This window comes from Gopherus evgoodei, chromosome 10, assembly GCF_007399415.2.
Source record: "Gopherus evgoodei ecotype Sinaloan lineage chromosome 10, rGopEvg1_v1.p, whole genome shotgun sequence".
Classification (NCBI taxonomy): Eukaryota; Metazoa; Chordata; order Testudines; family Testudinidae; genus Gopherus; species Gopherus evgoodei.
Genome location: NC_044331.1, coordinates 71,074,298 through 71,089,899, shown reverse-complemented (window position 1 = coordinate 71,089,899; position 15,602 = coordinate 71,074,298). Strand labels below are relative to the sequence as shown.

The following is a 15,602-nucleotide window of genomic DNA, read 5'->3' as shown; positions in this document are numbered from 1 at the left end:
CCTTTTTATTGTATCACACTTCTACAGATAGTGGAGAAAGCACAGATGCATGTAAAAATATTTTTTTCAGTGCAAGAGAGTAACGGAAGGGTCTGATTCTGAACTCAATCCATTGCAACTCTGCAGTAGCTATACTGAAATAAATGCAGCTAGACTAGAGTGCAACCAGTATAAAACAGATCAGAATTGGTGCCCTAGTGTTTTTAATTTCAAACCTGCAATTAAATTGGGTGATGTCTTTACTTTTTACATGATTTCACAATGTATCAAGCAGATATATTGATTACATCCTATTTATAGAAATAACATCTAAAATATGTATTTGCATTCTTACAACTGAGCCTGTCCAGACCAGCCATTCATGCATTGATGTCTTATTGTAATCACTAGCATTTTACAAGTTGTATGTTATGTTCATAACTGCTGCAAGTAATGAGGCTCATAAATTTAGAGGAATGAATTGTAATATGCTACGATAGATAGATACAGCATCTTGGGATTCTTAACCTGTCAGATCAATAGATTTCTCCCAGCCTATTTTAGAATCTTCTTTTACTTATTTGGTTAATGTTTTTGTTCCAATGTGTCTTTAATTTGATCTATATGCTCAACTAGCAATTACATGCAGGTAACCCATGCAGACCTTACATTTGAAAACAATAGAAGGGTAATATTTTACAGCGAAGATCTCTGGGGGTCTCCATCATGTGTTTGATTTTTTTATTTTCTACGTTTGATATTCAAGCATTGGTCTTACTGTTTTTTCTTCTCCATATCCCTCTGCATTTGAACTGCTATTGTCCCTTCCTATTGGCTGAGTATTTCATTGTGCAGCCAAATAATGTGGAATAGTGAATGTTGGGAATACTTAATTTGTTTAAATATATTCTTGACTGCAAGCAAGTAGCTTATCTTTCTGAACAATTTTCAGAATTGATGTGGTAACAGCCTCTCTTTCCTTTGCAGAAACCTGTTATAAATGGCATTATAAAACCACCTTTCCTAAGGTATGTTTTGTTTAGCATATGTTAAAATAACAGGTTAATACAGTAGTAGTTAGTTATTATCTTAAAAGGAAAATAGGTGTCCATTTTGCAGTTTCCCCTACTGGGCAGCAGTAAAAAAGCATGGCACACATTACAAACCAGGCTTTCACTTAGGAGCAGACTGATGATCCCCTATGAAGGCATGTCTACACTTCAATTAAAAACACTGTGGTGTCCAGGGTCCTATAGCCCAGGCTCCAGCACAAGTCTGAACATCTGCACTGCCAGCCACAGGTTATTAACTGTAGCGTAGACATACCCTGAGAATCTTTGCAGTGTAGCCATATGCTCCCCACCAAGCATAGTGGGTTGGTCCTTCTGTGGCAAAATAAGGGAAATTAGCCCCAATGAAGCCAATGGGATTTTTCCCATTACATGAAAGGCAGCAGGGTCAGGCTCTTAGTTTGGGGTCAAACAGAGGAAACATAAAGGATTGGAAAGAAAAAGCAACGAGAACATCCTTAAAACTGGTTGAAGCAGGAGTAAAGTCCCAGATATGGAAAGTGAAAGCTCCTTGGGCTACACAGATGAAAAAAGGTTTCCTCTCTTAAGAGCCCTCAAAGTGAACCCATAAAAAATATTTTTAACTTAACCAGAATGAAAAATAATTGCAAAGTGTCTTGTAGTTGAAACACTCATTTTATTCTTCACATAAGGGTCAGTGCAGAGGAGGAAATGTAAATTTTAGTTTAAATTGTTGCACAATTCAGTTTTACTGCAGCATTTAATTCCTTGTATATTTTGAATAGATAGAAATTTATGTACTAAAAATTCAACCTGTGGAAAAAAAATCCAAATAACTCCCTGAAAAAAGTGCATGCAGACAATGGCCTCCATTCAACCAAGTACTCATGCATATACTTAAATCCATCTCTATTCAGTAAAGCACATAAATACGTAAGTACATACTTGTGCTTTATTGAATGGTAGCTTATGAGAGTTACTTTTTAGTCATGCTACTCGTATATTTTGTCTTGCCCTTACACCTGTAGTAATTTTATATTTCTTTTCACAGCGGAGAAAATCCTTTTACCACTGTGAAACTCCGACCAACAGTAACAAATGACAGATCAGCACCAATAATTCGATGAATATAATATTCATGAAAATATTTTTACTCCCTGTAAACACTGTGTTCAGCAATATGATTTACAAAGGCTGTTTATTTAAATGTAATTAGTGTACAGTAGGAGTATATTGGAGAGGATTTCTGATTTTAACAATCTGTCTGCTTTCTAAATGAGGTAATTGCTCTGGGTTAAAATGTTTGAGAATTTTGGCTTGATTTTACACTATATGCCTTTTTTAGGAAGAAAGACAGTTGTGAAAGTATGGGAGAAGTCTGAATACTGTAGTTACCAGCATACTTAATATTTTATCAAAATGCTCATTATCTGTTGTAGGGAAAATACCATGGATAAGTTTGTGTTTAAGTCTGCATATATCATTTAGTAGATATATAAAAGAAAAAACTGCATTTTTTCATAAAAGGAACAATGCAACTGTTGCCTTAATACTAAGAGTAGAAGTTTGACTGTATAAAATTATTATGTATTGCATTGTTTTAAGATAGATGCCTTGGGTTATAAATAAATAAATATTTGTCCTCTAAGAGCTTAGACAAATGTATCAGAGGGGTAGCCGTGTTAGTCTGGATCTGTAAAAGCAGCAAAGAATCCTGTGGCACCTTATAGACTAACAGACATTTAGGAGCATGAGCTTTCGTGGGTGAATACCCACTTCGTCAGATGCATGCATCTGATGAAGTGGGTATTCACCCACGAAAGCTCATGCTCCTAAACGTCTGTTAGTCTATAAGGTGCCACAGGATTCTAGACAAATGTAGTATGCTTTGCTTGATATTAAAATGGAAATTTGATCTGAAGTGTCAGCATAAAGCTACTAAAATTATATGAAGTCTGACTTTTAGTTCAGTAATGTTCTACTCTGAAAAAGAGTTTTATTGTTCTAATGAAATAACTATTTAAAGTGGGGGAAACACCCATTTGTAATACAGTACTATCCTTAAAAGGACTATGTCTACTCAAATTTGTCAAACTTGTTTTATTAAAAAAAAATTAAAAAAATCAAACATTGCCACAATTTTTCTTCAAATTCCAGTGCAAACTGTTGTCTTTAAATAAACAGTCCCCCCATATCAGTTTTCTGTATCCCAAACACTACAGCACTCAGACTGACAAATTACTTTGATTGTCCATAATTAGAGAGATGTAAAGAGTAAATTGGATTTTTAAAATTTTATTTGTAATAATCCTAAGTGATGGTAGTAATATAAGTAAACATTGTGTTGCCTACAGCTATGTAGACAGTGCCCCTTTAAAGTCACAGAAATTCAAAATGGAAGAAATTTAATTATCTTGTCCATCCCACTGCCACTGCGGATTGTTCTGAACATTGTATTTAAAGGGGTATTATATGGTTATATTTAATAACAATGTTACAGCCTTGGTGGTCTGCCCACAGGAAACTGAGTTCTAATCATGGTGATGGTAATACTTTGAGCCCCTAAATCCTCACCTGTGCCTATCACCCTATTGCCCCCGAGTCTAATCTCCTAAACAAGGCAGAGTTGAGCCTTCTCATTTCCAGGAAGTAACGACCAAGGAAAAACCCTGGTGCTGAAAGGTCTGTAGCCACCTACCTAATGGTCTGTTTCACTCTAACTCTGTTGACCAGTGATCCACCACAGTTCTAAGTAGCACCTACTTGTCAAGGTGCCATTGCCCAGATCTGTAAAACACAGTTTTGACTACTTTTGGTCATTAAAATCCCACTGTATGTTTTGCAAGAGTAGGGAAATCTGCACCAGGCTACTGGTCCAATTCTAACTTGAGTATTACATTTTGCTTTGTTTTCCTACATTCCTCTTGCGGATACCATGTTTTGTCACTCCTTTTGAGAAATTGGTATGTATTATTTCTGTATACTGTAAATAGCTAAAATTTCAGAGTTAAAGTAATTCTTGTATCTGGTTTGTAAAGTGCTTTGCAATCCTTCAGCATTAAAAGCGCTATACAAATGTAAGATTGGGTTTGTACTCATGGATGTTTGCTCTACTTTGAAAAGCTCAAGTACAGTGATCTGGGAAGAGATTTGAATAAAAAGCTGTCTAATTATGAAACAATTAAGTAATTATTTGAAAAGTCTGAGGGAAACTGGCAGAACGGTAAAACAAAGAACAAACTGCCGTACTGAACTGGATCTGGGGTCAGTCTCTTCAGGTTAGTTACCTTGTCCAATAGTAGCCAATAAGCAAATATTTCAGCAGATGTAAAGCTGCTGTGCTACACCAAGTTTTGCAATATTAGACCACAGAGTCTGACTTCTTAACCACATGGTAATCCACTTATGTATTAGCACTTGAAAAACTATTAGCCCACATGAATGTTTTAAAGCTTTGTTAATAAGCAGCCTTATCCTTTTATCTCTGACACTCACTTGTGACCTAGAAGGTCGCAGAATCAAACTCTTGCCAAACACTGAATGTATTTTTGTACAAAGATGGCCCTGCATCATCTCTAGTGGCCGTCTGTGGGGAGTTATAGCGTTGGTAATTTTTCAAAAAGAAGGCACTAACATGGATGTCCTGACCAATGCTCCCACTCTGCATCCCAGAGTATTGGCAAAGGCTATCTCTGCTAGCATTAACACTCTTTGAGCTTGCATAATCACTGCCACCAGAATCTAGTTCATTGTGAAACACTTCGGAATTTGTGGAGTACAGAGCACTTTATAAAAAGTATAGTTTTGTAAATATTGAACATATCTATTCCCTCTGTCAGTTTCTCAGACACCGTTAAATTATATAAAGAAAAGGCAAACAATTTAATGGACGTAAGCTTCATTGATCTGTTTTGATACTTGGTGGTCTTAAAAAGTTATGGATGCAACAGTACCTTTCATGGGCCTGAACACTGACAGTATGTTATAAGCAAGAGAATGCACCTGAAGGGATTACTGATTTCAGGCACCAAATAATACAGTACTAATTAGCCACTACACTTTTTAAAATAGCTTACATTTTTATCAAGTGCAACACAGTAGGGGTAGCTTTAGTTGCTCTATCATATAGTCAGCTTGATGAAGTACATTCAGACATTAGCACCTCTGCCTTGGAAAATACATCACCGTAGAAGACTCCTGTTAAAGTCTGGTCCATTAACTCCTTTCCCACTAATGCAAGATTTTTCTGTAGTTACTTTAAGAGTATTGTGAAGGCTTGTGTTCAGTATCTGACAGGAAGAAACAACCAGGAAAGGATTAAGGGCTGCCTGCTTATCACATGATTCAGCAGAGGTTTAAAGCAAAGGGCAAATCCTCCTTTTTCCATGGCAGAGAGGTGCAAAAAGAACGCCTCAGAGGCTCTGAAGCCTGGTTTGGTCAGAGAAATAGCTTTGTTGTACATTACTTTGAGTTTTGTGTTCAAATAAATTTGGACCCCGAGACAAGGGCCTAGAAGATTTTGGTGTAAGTCCTAGTTCCTTGCCAGGCTGTGAGAGAGCCCCCTAGCTTAGTGTCCAGAGTAGCTGTGTCCTCTACCTGCACCTCAAAGAGATGTCTCTATTCTGTCAAACTGTTTAGCCCATTACTCTACAAAAGACCTCCTTCTACAAAACAGCAGTACCTCTATTAGTAATTCTTAATGTGTTTTTATTTTTTATAGTTGTAATTCTTCTCCCATTTCTTAGCCAAAGTACATCTGACATTCAGGGAAGATTAAAATGAGGCTCTGGCTCTGATTTTATTACTTCTCCTCAACCCCGTGACCTGCATGTTTAGCTATGATGAACTCACAATTTAATATTAAAGTACTGTCAGAGGGACTTCATGATGTGCCTCTGCAGCCCCAAAATTGCAATGCTACTAATATCATACCTAGGTCTGACTTTTTGCTATCTCTGCATTTCTTTACAGGTTTTCTCTTCTCATTCTTTGATTATTCTTCCCCACCTTAAGAAAAATACAAGCTAAATTTAATCTGATTTGTTACTTTCCACTCATGTTTCTAATGTGTCTTGTTTCCTGGGTATTATTCTGTCTGTTACTCCTCCCCACTGAACTTAGATGACAATTGAAATCAGTTGGAGCATTGCCATTGGACTTCAAGGGGCTTTGAATCAGGCACTTGGATATGACTGAGAATTTTTATTTCATCAGTGAGGTTACTGAACAAGACCAGATGTTTTTTCCACTTTGTTACCTTATGTTTATTGCCCCAACCTGCCAGTCTCGCTTAGCAAGCCAATGAGAATTGCAAGATTGTAACTTGAAAGCACTTTATATTGGCTCAAACAACCATTTTTCAGAGATTAAAATAGGTCAGATCATGCCAGACAAGCTTTTACATCTTCATGGTTGCATTGTCATGTCTGATCTTCCTCTGTGGATTCTATTGCAATAAGGAAGAGGCAAGTTACTACTTTCTTTTTAGAAAAGTGTAAAAATTATATATTATATAAATTATATATATGTACACACACACACACACGGTATAGATAGTCATGGCTACTAAAGTAGTCATAGTCATGGCTACACTTGCCTCATGTCTTCTGGTACTGCCTCACTGGGGGGTGAGAGAGGGGGGGAGAAGGGGAATTCTGTACTACAAGCAAGTTCATTAGCTTTAATGCTTTAGGGTACGTCATCAACATGGAGTCTCTGTGGGAAAGTACCATAACAGAACTCTGACAATATATGTCTTCTTAATGATTTAGACAGGTTAGGTTATGTATTTCTGAAAAGTAGTGCCATTAATTTCATACCATACAGCAGTAAATAGATCCATTATCTCTACCTCAATATTTGTGAATATCCATTCTGTTACTCATGTCTAAGACTTTTTGTCATCCTTCAGTTGCTATTTTGTGGTCTCATCTTTTTTCTACTTCTTGTAAAGTATTCTAAGAGAGTTCAGGTCTTTGAAGTAAAAAAGGTTCAGCAGCATATTTTTATGGTGTCTTGACCTTGCCCAGGATTTTCCAACTTGTGCTACACATCTTACCTTCCTGAAATAAGTTTCTAGTACTGCTGTATCCTGTGGTCAGAGCTAGTCCAAACAAACAATTTCAAAAACATGGATCTGAGACTTCAAGAAGTTTGGACCAGCTCTATAGTTGGTCAAAAAATGCACGAAGTTGACATGAGAATTAGTCTTTCCCTCAACTTTTGTCAAAATTTGAGGAAAGGAAAAAAAAAAAAAAAAAAAGTTGACCAGCACTGGTCCTCAGTCCCAATTGTCTCCATAACAATAGATCACTTCTGTGGTTAGAATCGCTACTTTCTAGATTTCTTACTTTAAACCTAAACCTCTGGAATTTCACAATGCTGCAACTAGTATGATTGTATGCACACACAGTTTATGGTTTAACTTTTTTTAAACAAAAAGGTACATGGTGAAAGCGTGCATACACAGAACCAGCTGACATGAAAGAATATTGAGATACAAGATTCAGCCTTGCCACAAATTGTGAAGATTGCAAAAAGAGAAGCAGTTTTATTTAAGTTTAAAGATGCCATTAGACATGGAAACAAGGTGGGTTTTCATGTTTTGCAATGCACATGCTAATAAAACTGATTAAGTTTATCACATGCAAGACTATAATTTCATCACACTTTACAAAACAGGTCTGAAGCATAATCAAATAAAATGATTGTACATGACATTTACATTAGAAACAAGTACTACAATAGATGTGGCCTCGATAAGCCTGTTTGGGTTGATCCCTTAACCAAAAGTTGCCCCACAGTTAGGACATCTTCGTTGCCTCAGAGCAAGACAAAACAGAATTCCAATTGGAAAGAATACGATGGCACACAAGACACCAAGACAGGTGAAGGTGTCCTCCAATACACCAACTCTGTAGGAGGAAAGAAAAAGAGTTAAGTCACAAAATGCCTGCTGACACTGTAGGCAAGGCTGGCAGCTCTTCCTGTTAAAGTTTTCCCACAGTTCATAATAAGTGTTTTCAGTTGCTTATAAGTTTGCCAAATTAACTCTCTGGGTTGAAATTTTACATGCCAGATATCTGTTCCTGAGAACAAGACTAAGGAAAAATAAAGTTGTCCCATGTTAAATTCTGGAGGACCTTTTCTTTGAGAAGCTATAGTATTCTCATGTTTTGGAGTAGAACCTGACATTTAGCACTGGTTTGCCTACATGCCTATTGCCAGCCTCTTGAAAATCTGCCCAATTTTGACCAAGTTATCAACCCTTGAAGGGGGGGGGGGCGGACTGCAGTGTGCACATGCTTAGTAGAAACTTGCTAGACCTTTGCAGCTACAGTCCCCAAATACTCTGTCCACACTGGGCATGCTCCAGTCTAGGTCTAAGCAGCTGTTTCCTTGTCCTTCAGGATGCCTGCAATTGCCACACCGGGGTGGGAGGATGCAGAAGACTGGAACAAGGAATCGGGGGGAACACTAGAACTGGAGGCTGACAGGGCTTGGAGCCAAGGAAGGAAAATGGCAGACTGGGAACTGAAGGAGAAGAGAGTGAAATTAGAGCCAAGAAGGAAAATGGAGTGGACTGGGAAATGAATACAGATTAAGGAACATGGATGCAGGTGGAGAACTGGACTGGCTGGGCAAAGAGCCAGAGACAGGGAAAAGATGGGACAGGTCAAAAAAAAAAAAAGGGGTCTAGTTTCAGGGAAAATGGACAGAAGAGTCTATACCTACAACAACACACTCTGTATGGAAGCCAAGATTCCCAAGTCTTACCATTCCTCTGCTGTTAGCAAATATCTGTAAAAGCCACTGGCAAAGTATCTTATCCCCCTCCAGGACTGTTCCACAAAGAAATGGCAACCTACTACTGTTATCAGTTACTCCATTTGCTCCATTGGCAGAGGTCTGTGAGGTGGATCTAAAGCTTCCAACCCCAATGATGGATGAATTGTGTGTCAATATGGTGCAATACAATGGAATTTGTTTTTTTCCAGTTTGCTTCAGAGCTAGGGAGTTGAATGTAGTTGTGTATACAAAAATGTAAGGTGGCGGGGGTGGGAGGAAAACGAACCTCAAGCACTTAAAGTTAAGAAATGTCAGCATCAAGGTTTGTGTAACTGTCATTTGGGCTTCCTATCAGTATGCACTGAAATAGTCCAATTACATCACACTTTTTTCCACAGGACCCCAGCCTCCTTCAGTGCACAGGACATCTGTTCTGGGGATGTATCTGTTGTGTGAAGGAGGTGGTTGTCCAAAGACTCCCTGCCTCATTTACTGAGGAAGTTGGAAGGTGTGTAGTGAAGAAGGCAGGTGATCGCAGAAGAGAAGAGTGTATTCTGATGGTTAGACTCCAGGTCAGCATGCAACTTGCTCTCTACCACAGCATACCTGTGTGATGCTGGACAAGTCACTTAAACCAAACTTCAGTGCTGGACTTGAACAATTCAGACCGTAGCCTCTCAAGTGCTAAGCACTTACAGCTGCAGCTGGAAGTTAAGGAGAGCTGTGCCTGGGTCTATAAAGTGCTCTATAACTGTGGTTCTCAACCAGGGGTCCAAGGCCCCCGAGGGGCCAAGAGCAGGTTTCAGGGGGTCTGCCAAGCAGGACCAGTATTAGACATGTTAGGGCTTGGGTCATAAAACCAAAGCCCTACCACCTGGTGCTGAAGACAAAGCTTGATCAACTTAGCTTGGCAGGGGCCCCTGAGAAATTGTCCTGCTTGCTACCCCCTAATGCTGACCCTGGCTTTTATATGCAGAAAAGCCATTGTGGCACAAGCAGGCCATGGAGTTTTTATAGTAGGGGAAAGGAGGAAGCTCAGAAAGAAAAAGGCTGAGAAACCCTGGCTCTATAATGTTAAGTACACTGAAAAAAAAAAATCAAGTTCTAGGTGTCTCACACAAAGTTACTGGAAGTGTTTGACCTTAGGAAACTGAGGCACGGAAAGATTATCTATAAAATGGGGATTAAAACCCCCTCATCTAACAGACATTTGTGAAAAAAAGTTCATGAAGTACTCAGGTAACAGTGGTGAGCACCATGGAAAGAAATCCATGAGGAAAATTAATTCTGTCTTCTGAAGAAGTTTGAATCGAGTGCAATAAACAAGGCATGGGGCCATCCACTGAATAAGGGGAAAAAATATTGACTAGCTGCTCATTATGTCAACAATGTCCATCCTGTGCACTGAACGGGGCGGCTCTAGACATTTGCCGCCCCAAGCACGGTGGCATGCCGCAGGAGACGCTCTACCGGTTGCCGGTCCCGCGGCTCCGGCGGACCCCCCGCAGGCACGCCTGGAGGAGATCCATTGGAGCCACCTGCCGCCCTCCCGGCGGAGTGCCCCCCCGCAGCATGCCGCTCAAAGCATGCGCTTGGCATGCTGGGGTCTGGAGCTGCCCCTGGCACTGAATGAAGTGGGGTCCGGTGGAAAAAAGCAGGATGTCATCTAATTAACAAAATCGATCATAATGCAGGAGCACAAAGAGACCAGGTTAAGTTTGCACAGACAGTCTCAGTTCTGGCATTTCCTAGTTTATGGGGGCTTGACTTTGCAACCTTAATACTCTTTCGATGTAGTTTGTGTGTAATTAAATATTTATATTGCAGTAGAGCCCATAGACTCCCAGACTCCAAGGCCAGAAGGGACCAGTGATCTTCTAGTCTGATCTGTATCTAACAGGCCCTAGAACTCTCCCAAAATAAATTCCTTTTAAAACTACTAGAGCATCTCTCCAACATCCAACCTGATCAGGGCCCTACAGTGCTAGGAAGTATATAAAAGGGCATGATTCCTCCTCTAGAGAGCTTAGAGGTGGTGACAAACAGCATGGAAGCAATCAAATCCATACATTTGTATTTTGTTAGAGTCCAGTATTGTCATCTATCCCTCAACCTAACCATCAATAGCTGAAAAAATTCATAGGTATTGCAGCAGGCAAATGATTTCCAGGATAGGGTGTACTTATTACATGGTTTTCCATTTACGCAACAGTACCTCAGAAGCAAGACTAGAATTTACCCATGTGTTGGTCAGGAATGTACTACTCTGGGGGCCTCATTCTGGCAGGCCCTGTATGCATATAGAATTCCGCCCAGAGAGCTCAGAATACACAGACAAGGGGTGTGAGAAGGGAGATATCCCCATTTTACAGATCAGGAACTGAGGCAGAGATTAAGAAGGAGATTTTTCAGGCACAAAATGGTAGTTATGTTCTTAACTGCCATTTGCACCTTTGAAAAACCTCCCCTTAAGTAACTTGCTCCAGGTCAAACAGTAAGTTCATGGCAGAGCCATAGAATTGAGCCTCCATCTACCCAGTCCCAGTCCAATATCTTAGCCACACTCCAATGAAGAGTAGTGCAATTGATCCACGATGGTTAATTCAAGGTAAGTGACATTAGCAGGGTGGGGCAGGATGGGATGGAGTGGAAGTGTGGGTGGGAAGCATGCCTGCATGCCAGACTCTTAACCAAACTGCGCTGGTTTAAAGATATGGATTAGACATTGCCATAACACAGCCAGAGAAAGTGTAACAGTTATACTAGAGAAGAGTTCAAGATGTGGCTCAGGTACAATCACAAATGCAAGGAAACTAAAATGAGAAACAAAAGTGTAGGCCCTGCTCCTGCAAAGACTTACATACACATGAGTAGTGGGGCGTAAAGTTATGCACATGCTCAAATCTCTGTATAATCAGAGGTTTTATTAAAAAACAGCATGTGCACTGTCACATTTCATTTAGAGCAGATACTATCAAAATTCTGCTGTAATATGTTGATTAAGCAGCTTGTGCCAGGTGTTTATTTGTTCAGTGCACAGTTTCATTAGAGTTTGGCTTTAAACTGTTACTTTTATAGCTAACAAGGCACCAGTGTCCACTAACCTATGTAATCAGCTATAAAAACAACATCCAAGATGATAATTTATGCAAAATTATCAGGTCAGTGCGAGCAGTCCTGCTGTCATTCCTAAAAAGGTCTTCCCAAACAAAATGAAATTGCACAGTATCAGAAAGCTAAGTTAGATGCTCTTTCCCTCTGTTTTAGGGAGGTTTAAGGTTTATGGTTCACATATGTAAATAAAGCATTAAACACATCACAGCTTAGCATATTATGCAACACTGTGAAGAGATTTAAAATTTTTTTTTTAAATCAAAGTTTTAAATTTTAAATCAAGTTGAGGCTTTGTAAAGTTAATTTGAAAGTGTGTTATGACAACTTTAATTCATTATACATTTTTTTAAATGCAAGTACCACTAGTAGGACCTTATTTTAATTTACCAGACTATTATACATAAAACAAAAACAAAAAAAGTGTAGCAAGTTAAAAGTTCTGACATTATAAACACTTATTGTACACATTCTTAACTTTACTACCAACCCACTGAGGCCTCAAGCAGATATTTAACTTTATTCAGAGGAATAGTTCAATTGATTTCAAACTGGACTATTTACCTGCTTAGTTAAACATATGTATATTTATGGCATCAGGTACAAATTGTACTTTTGTTAAAAAAAATTTAGTGCCATAAAATCTGTCACTTCAAAAGCAAGTTGCTTCAGTATTAATGAAAAAAGTTAAACCATTCAAAATTAGTTAGTGAACTTTTTTCCCCAAATGCACAGGATAAAATATGCAAAAATACTGGCATAAAATTGGGCTCCTGAACCCCTGTTTAGGTACTGAAAGGTGAGATTATCAAGCAGGCTTAAGTGATTGGCTTTAACTTTCATGACTGTCACTGTGCAGATGTGCCCTTAGGAATGTCTACACTGCAATTAAAAACCCACAGCTGGCCTATGTCAGCTGACTTGGGCTCAGGACTACTTAACTGCAGTGTAGCTGTTCAGACTTAGACTGCAGCCTGAAGTCTGGGACCCTCCCACCTCACAGGAAACTAAAGAAATGAGTACTCAACATCCAATTTAGCAATGTCCAATTCTAGTTTAAAATGGTTTTTCAAATTTTAAATCAAAGTTATTTTTAATTGATCCTGCCACAGGACCATGTGCACTTTGTTGCAATTTTTATTGATTTTTTCCTCTACCTTGCCACTCTTTAAATCCTACAGTCCTTGCAATTCAGTCCTAATGAAAATATTCTTAGTAAATAGCACATGACTACATGAGATTTCAGTATTTAGTTCCTAAGTAGTCAGCTGATTGACAAGGATGTTTTTCAAGATTTTTTTTGGTGTTTGCACAAACACACACACCACAAATCTAGATTTGCCATTTAAGACATGTGATCTTCCAGCCTGGTGAAAAGTTAAACAAGAGGATCTCACAGTTAAAAGCAGTACTGAAGTTATTTTTCTTAAGGTAACAGTTGTATTGTACATAATTCCTTTAGGGGAAGATTTCCAAATGGCACAAAGAGGAATTAGTGTCCAAATTTCTTTCCAATACATTTACACTCTTCCAAACTACAGCAAAATTCCAAAGGAAAAATAGGGATTGGGTTCTTACTGGGTATTCTTAGTCTTCCTTTGGCCCATCCTAGCACACCTCAAGCCTAAAAGTCAGCTACACCATCCCAGCATATTCCTCCAGCTTTAGATGCAAAAAGGTGAGAGAGAATCAATTCAGAATCTTCAGACAAAGGTTAAGCATTAATCCACCATGTTGTACAGCCACCTAAATTATGGCTGGAAGAGCCATTAAAGTATTCTTTTGAACCTAGAACTTAAACTATCATCCTAGAAAACTGAACGCTTGTTTGGTTAATTAATAATACAGGCTCAAGCCCTCATACCCACTACACAAACCATGGGGTTAATCCAAGTAGTCTCCAGCCCAGGGGTGGACAACTTACAGCCCACGTGTGGCCCGTCAGATGTTTTAACCTGGCCCTCGGGCTCCTGGCAGGGCGCAGGTTCTAGAGTTTGCCCCACTCCGGCGCTCCAGCCAGGGAGTGGGGTCGGGGACTTGCGCTGCGCTGCTCTGTGTGTACCGGGGCTTCATGCAGCTACCGGAAGCAGCAGCACATCCCCCCTCTTGTGCAGCTCCTGGAAGCAGCAGCATGTCCCGTCCCCGTCCCGTACCTTCAACTCACCATTTCTGGCCCCAACCCAGAGCCTGCACCCCTCACCTCCTCCCACCCCCCCCCCAATTTCATGAGCTTTCATGGCCTGCCATACAATTTCCATACCCAGATGTGGCCCTCGGGCAAAAACCATTTGCCCACCCCTGCTCCACCCCCATTCACACAGCTGCAATTCATCTTCATACTGGTCCTAGACTGCTGGGAGTGGGAGAAGGGCAAGTATCTGTTCCCTGTCCCAGACTGACAACCAACTTTTACAACAGAAATTAGAGTTCATTGCTCCGATTTGGAAACAAGACCAACCAGGATCCCCATTCCCAAAAGTTCAGAGGCCAAGTGAGCTGGCAAGATGCTAGGGGAAGTATCACATCACACTGGACAGTCTAAAACACTACAACCACTAAAGCTTTGCAATCCAGTGGCCTGCTAACCCCTCCCAGATGCACCCCCAGATCAGACACAGAGATTAAGTATGAAGACTGGAAAGTAGAGCACAAGTCATACATAGACAGCCAGGCTGAAGGAGCTCTCACAAGCCATTATGACCTCTAGAATGGTCTCTTGATTTCCTTCAAACAACGGAATACACCAAGTCACATTAGGAACCACTTAATTCTGCTTGCCTATGTCCAACCTCCAATCTCTGTGCATCATCCCACTGTGAAAGCTCATCCTACCTCACAGAAGAGATAGAATCCATACTAGACAAAGCAGAGTTTAATAAAAAGATGTCCTCCTCATGACAGGTTGACCCAATTGTATAATTGGAAGCTCTGAAAGCAATTCAAGGATGCCCAGGCCCACACCATGCAAAAAACACATCCATTTCCTTTCATGGCTGGTAACATTCAGATCTATACTGCTGGACACCAAAGCCTCCTGTTGCCCCTGAAGCATACTATGGAATAGCCTCTTCTATAGCTCTTTGGTAGGAGTCAGCCTCATGAATGCTGCCCTACCTCCAGGAAATCTGGTTTCCCATTTCCAGATCTGCCACTCACTCAGTGTGACCTTGGACACAGGCGAGGTGCTTCGTTTTCTCTTTAACATGGGGACAAATGATGTTTGGAACTTGTATCCATCCATCCCTGAGCACTTTACTAAGGAACGTAATTAGTATTATCTAGTCAGGCCAGAAATAGCCAGGAAAATGTGCAATGAAGAGAGACAGATTTCAAGTATCACTTCTTGAATAAAAAGTCAAGCTAGAAAGAAGTCCTTTCTCCCTCCAGTACATAACACAGATCAGAGTGTCTTTCACTAGGCCCTGAAAGAGCATCCAGGAGCACACACCATTCTCCCCAGCCCAACAGCAACGTGATCCTGCAATTAGTCCATAGCTGCTAGTACAGTCAGCAGTGAAGCCAGCCACATTCAAATAAGCTATTGCTTCATGCAACTGTAAAGCTCTTGGTATGTCTGGTTCCCATAACTGCCTGCACACTCCCTGAAATGGTCACAGATCTGCTCTGGGAAGAGGATGTGGAAGCACACACACAAAATACAGAAAGAAGAGGATTACAGGTCACATGCAAAAG

The 15,602-nt window shown here is 40.1% G+C and overlaps 2 protein-coding genes across 4 annotated transcripts in view; one reads left to right on the top strand and one right to left on the bottom strand.

Moving 5' to 3' along the window:
• Positions 1-2,702, top strand: part of BAIAP2L1 (BAR/IMD domain containing adaptor protein 2 like 1) — a 64,848-nt gene extending 62,146 nt beyond the window's left edge. For 2 of the 3 annotated variants that reach the window (XM_030576971.1, XM_030576969.1), the window contains 2 exons: positions 967-1,007; positions 2,062-2,702. In XM_030576971.1, the coding sequence (XP_030432831.1) occupies positions 967-1,007; positions 2,062-2,137 (117 nt within the window). In that variant the 3' untranslated portion in view covers positions 2,138-2,702. The remainder of the gene's footprint in view (positions 1-966; positions 1,008-2,061) is intronic. The other variant, XM_030576970.1, reaches the window with a different exon arrangement.
• Positions 2,703-7,534: 4,832 nt separating this feature from the next.
• The window catches only part of BRI3 (brain protein I3), a 28,529-nt gene continuing 20,461 nt past the window's right edge, over positions 7,535-15,602 (bottom strand). Inside the window, exon 3 of the mRNA XM_030576972.1 lies at positions 7,535-7,924. Within this exon, the coding sequence (XP_030432832.1) occupies positions 7,792-7,924 (133 nt within the window). The 3' untranslated portion in view covers positions 7,535-7,791. The remainder of the gene's footprint in view (positions 7,925-15,602) is intronic.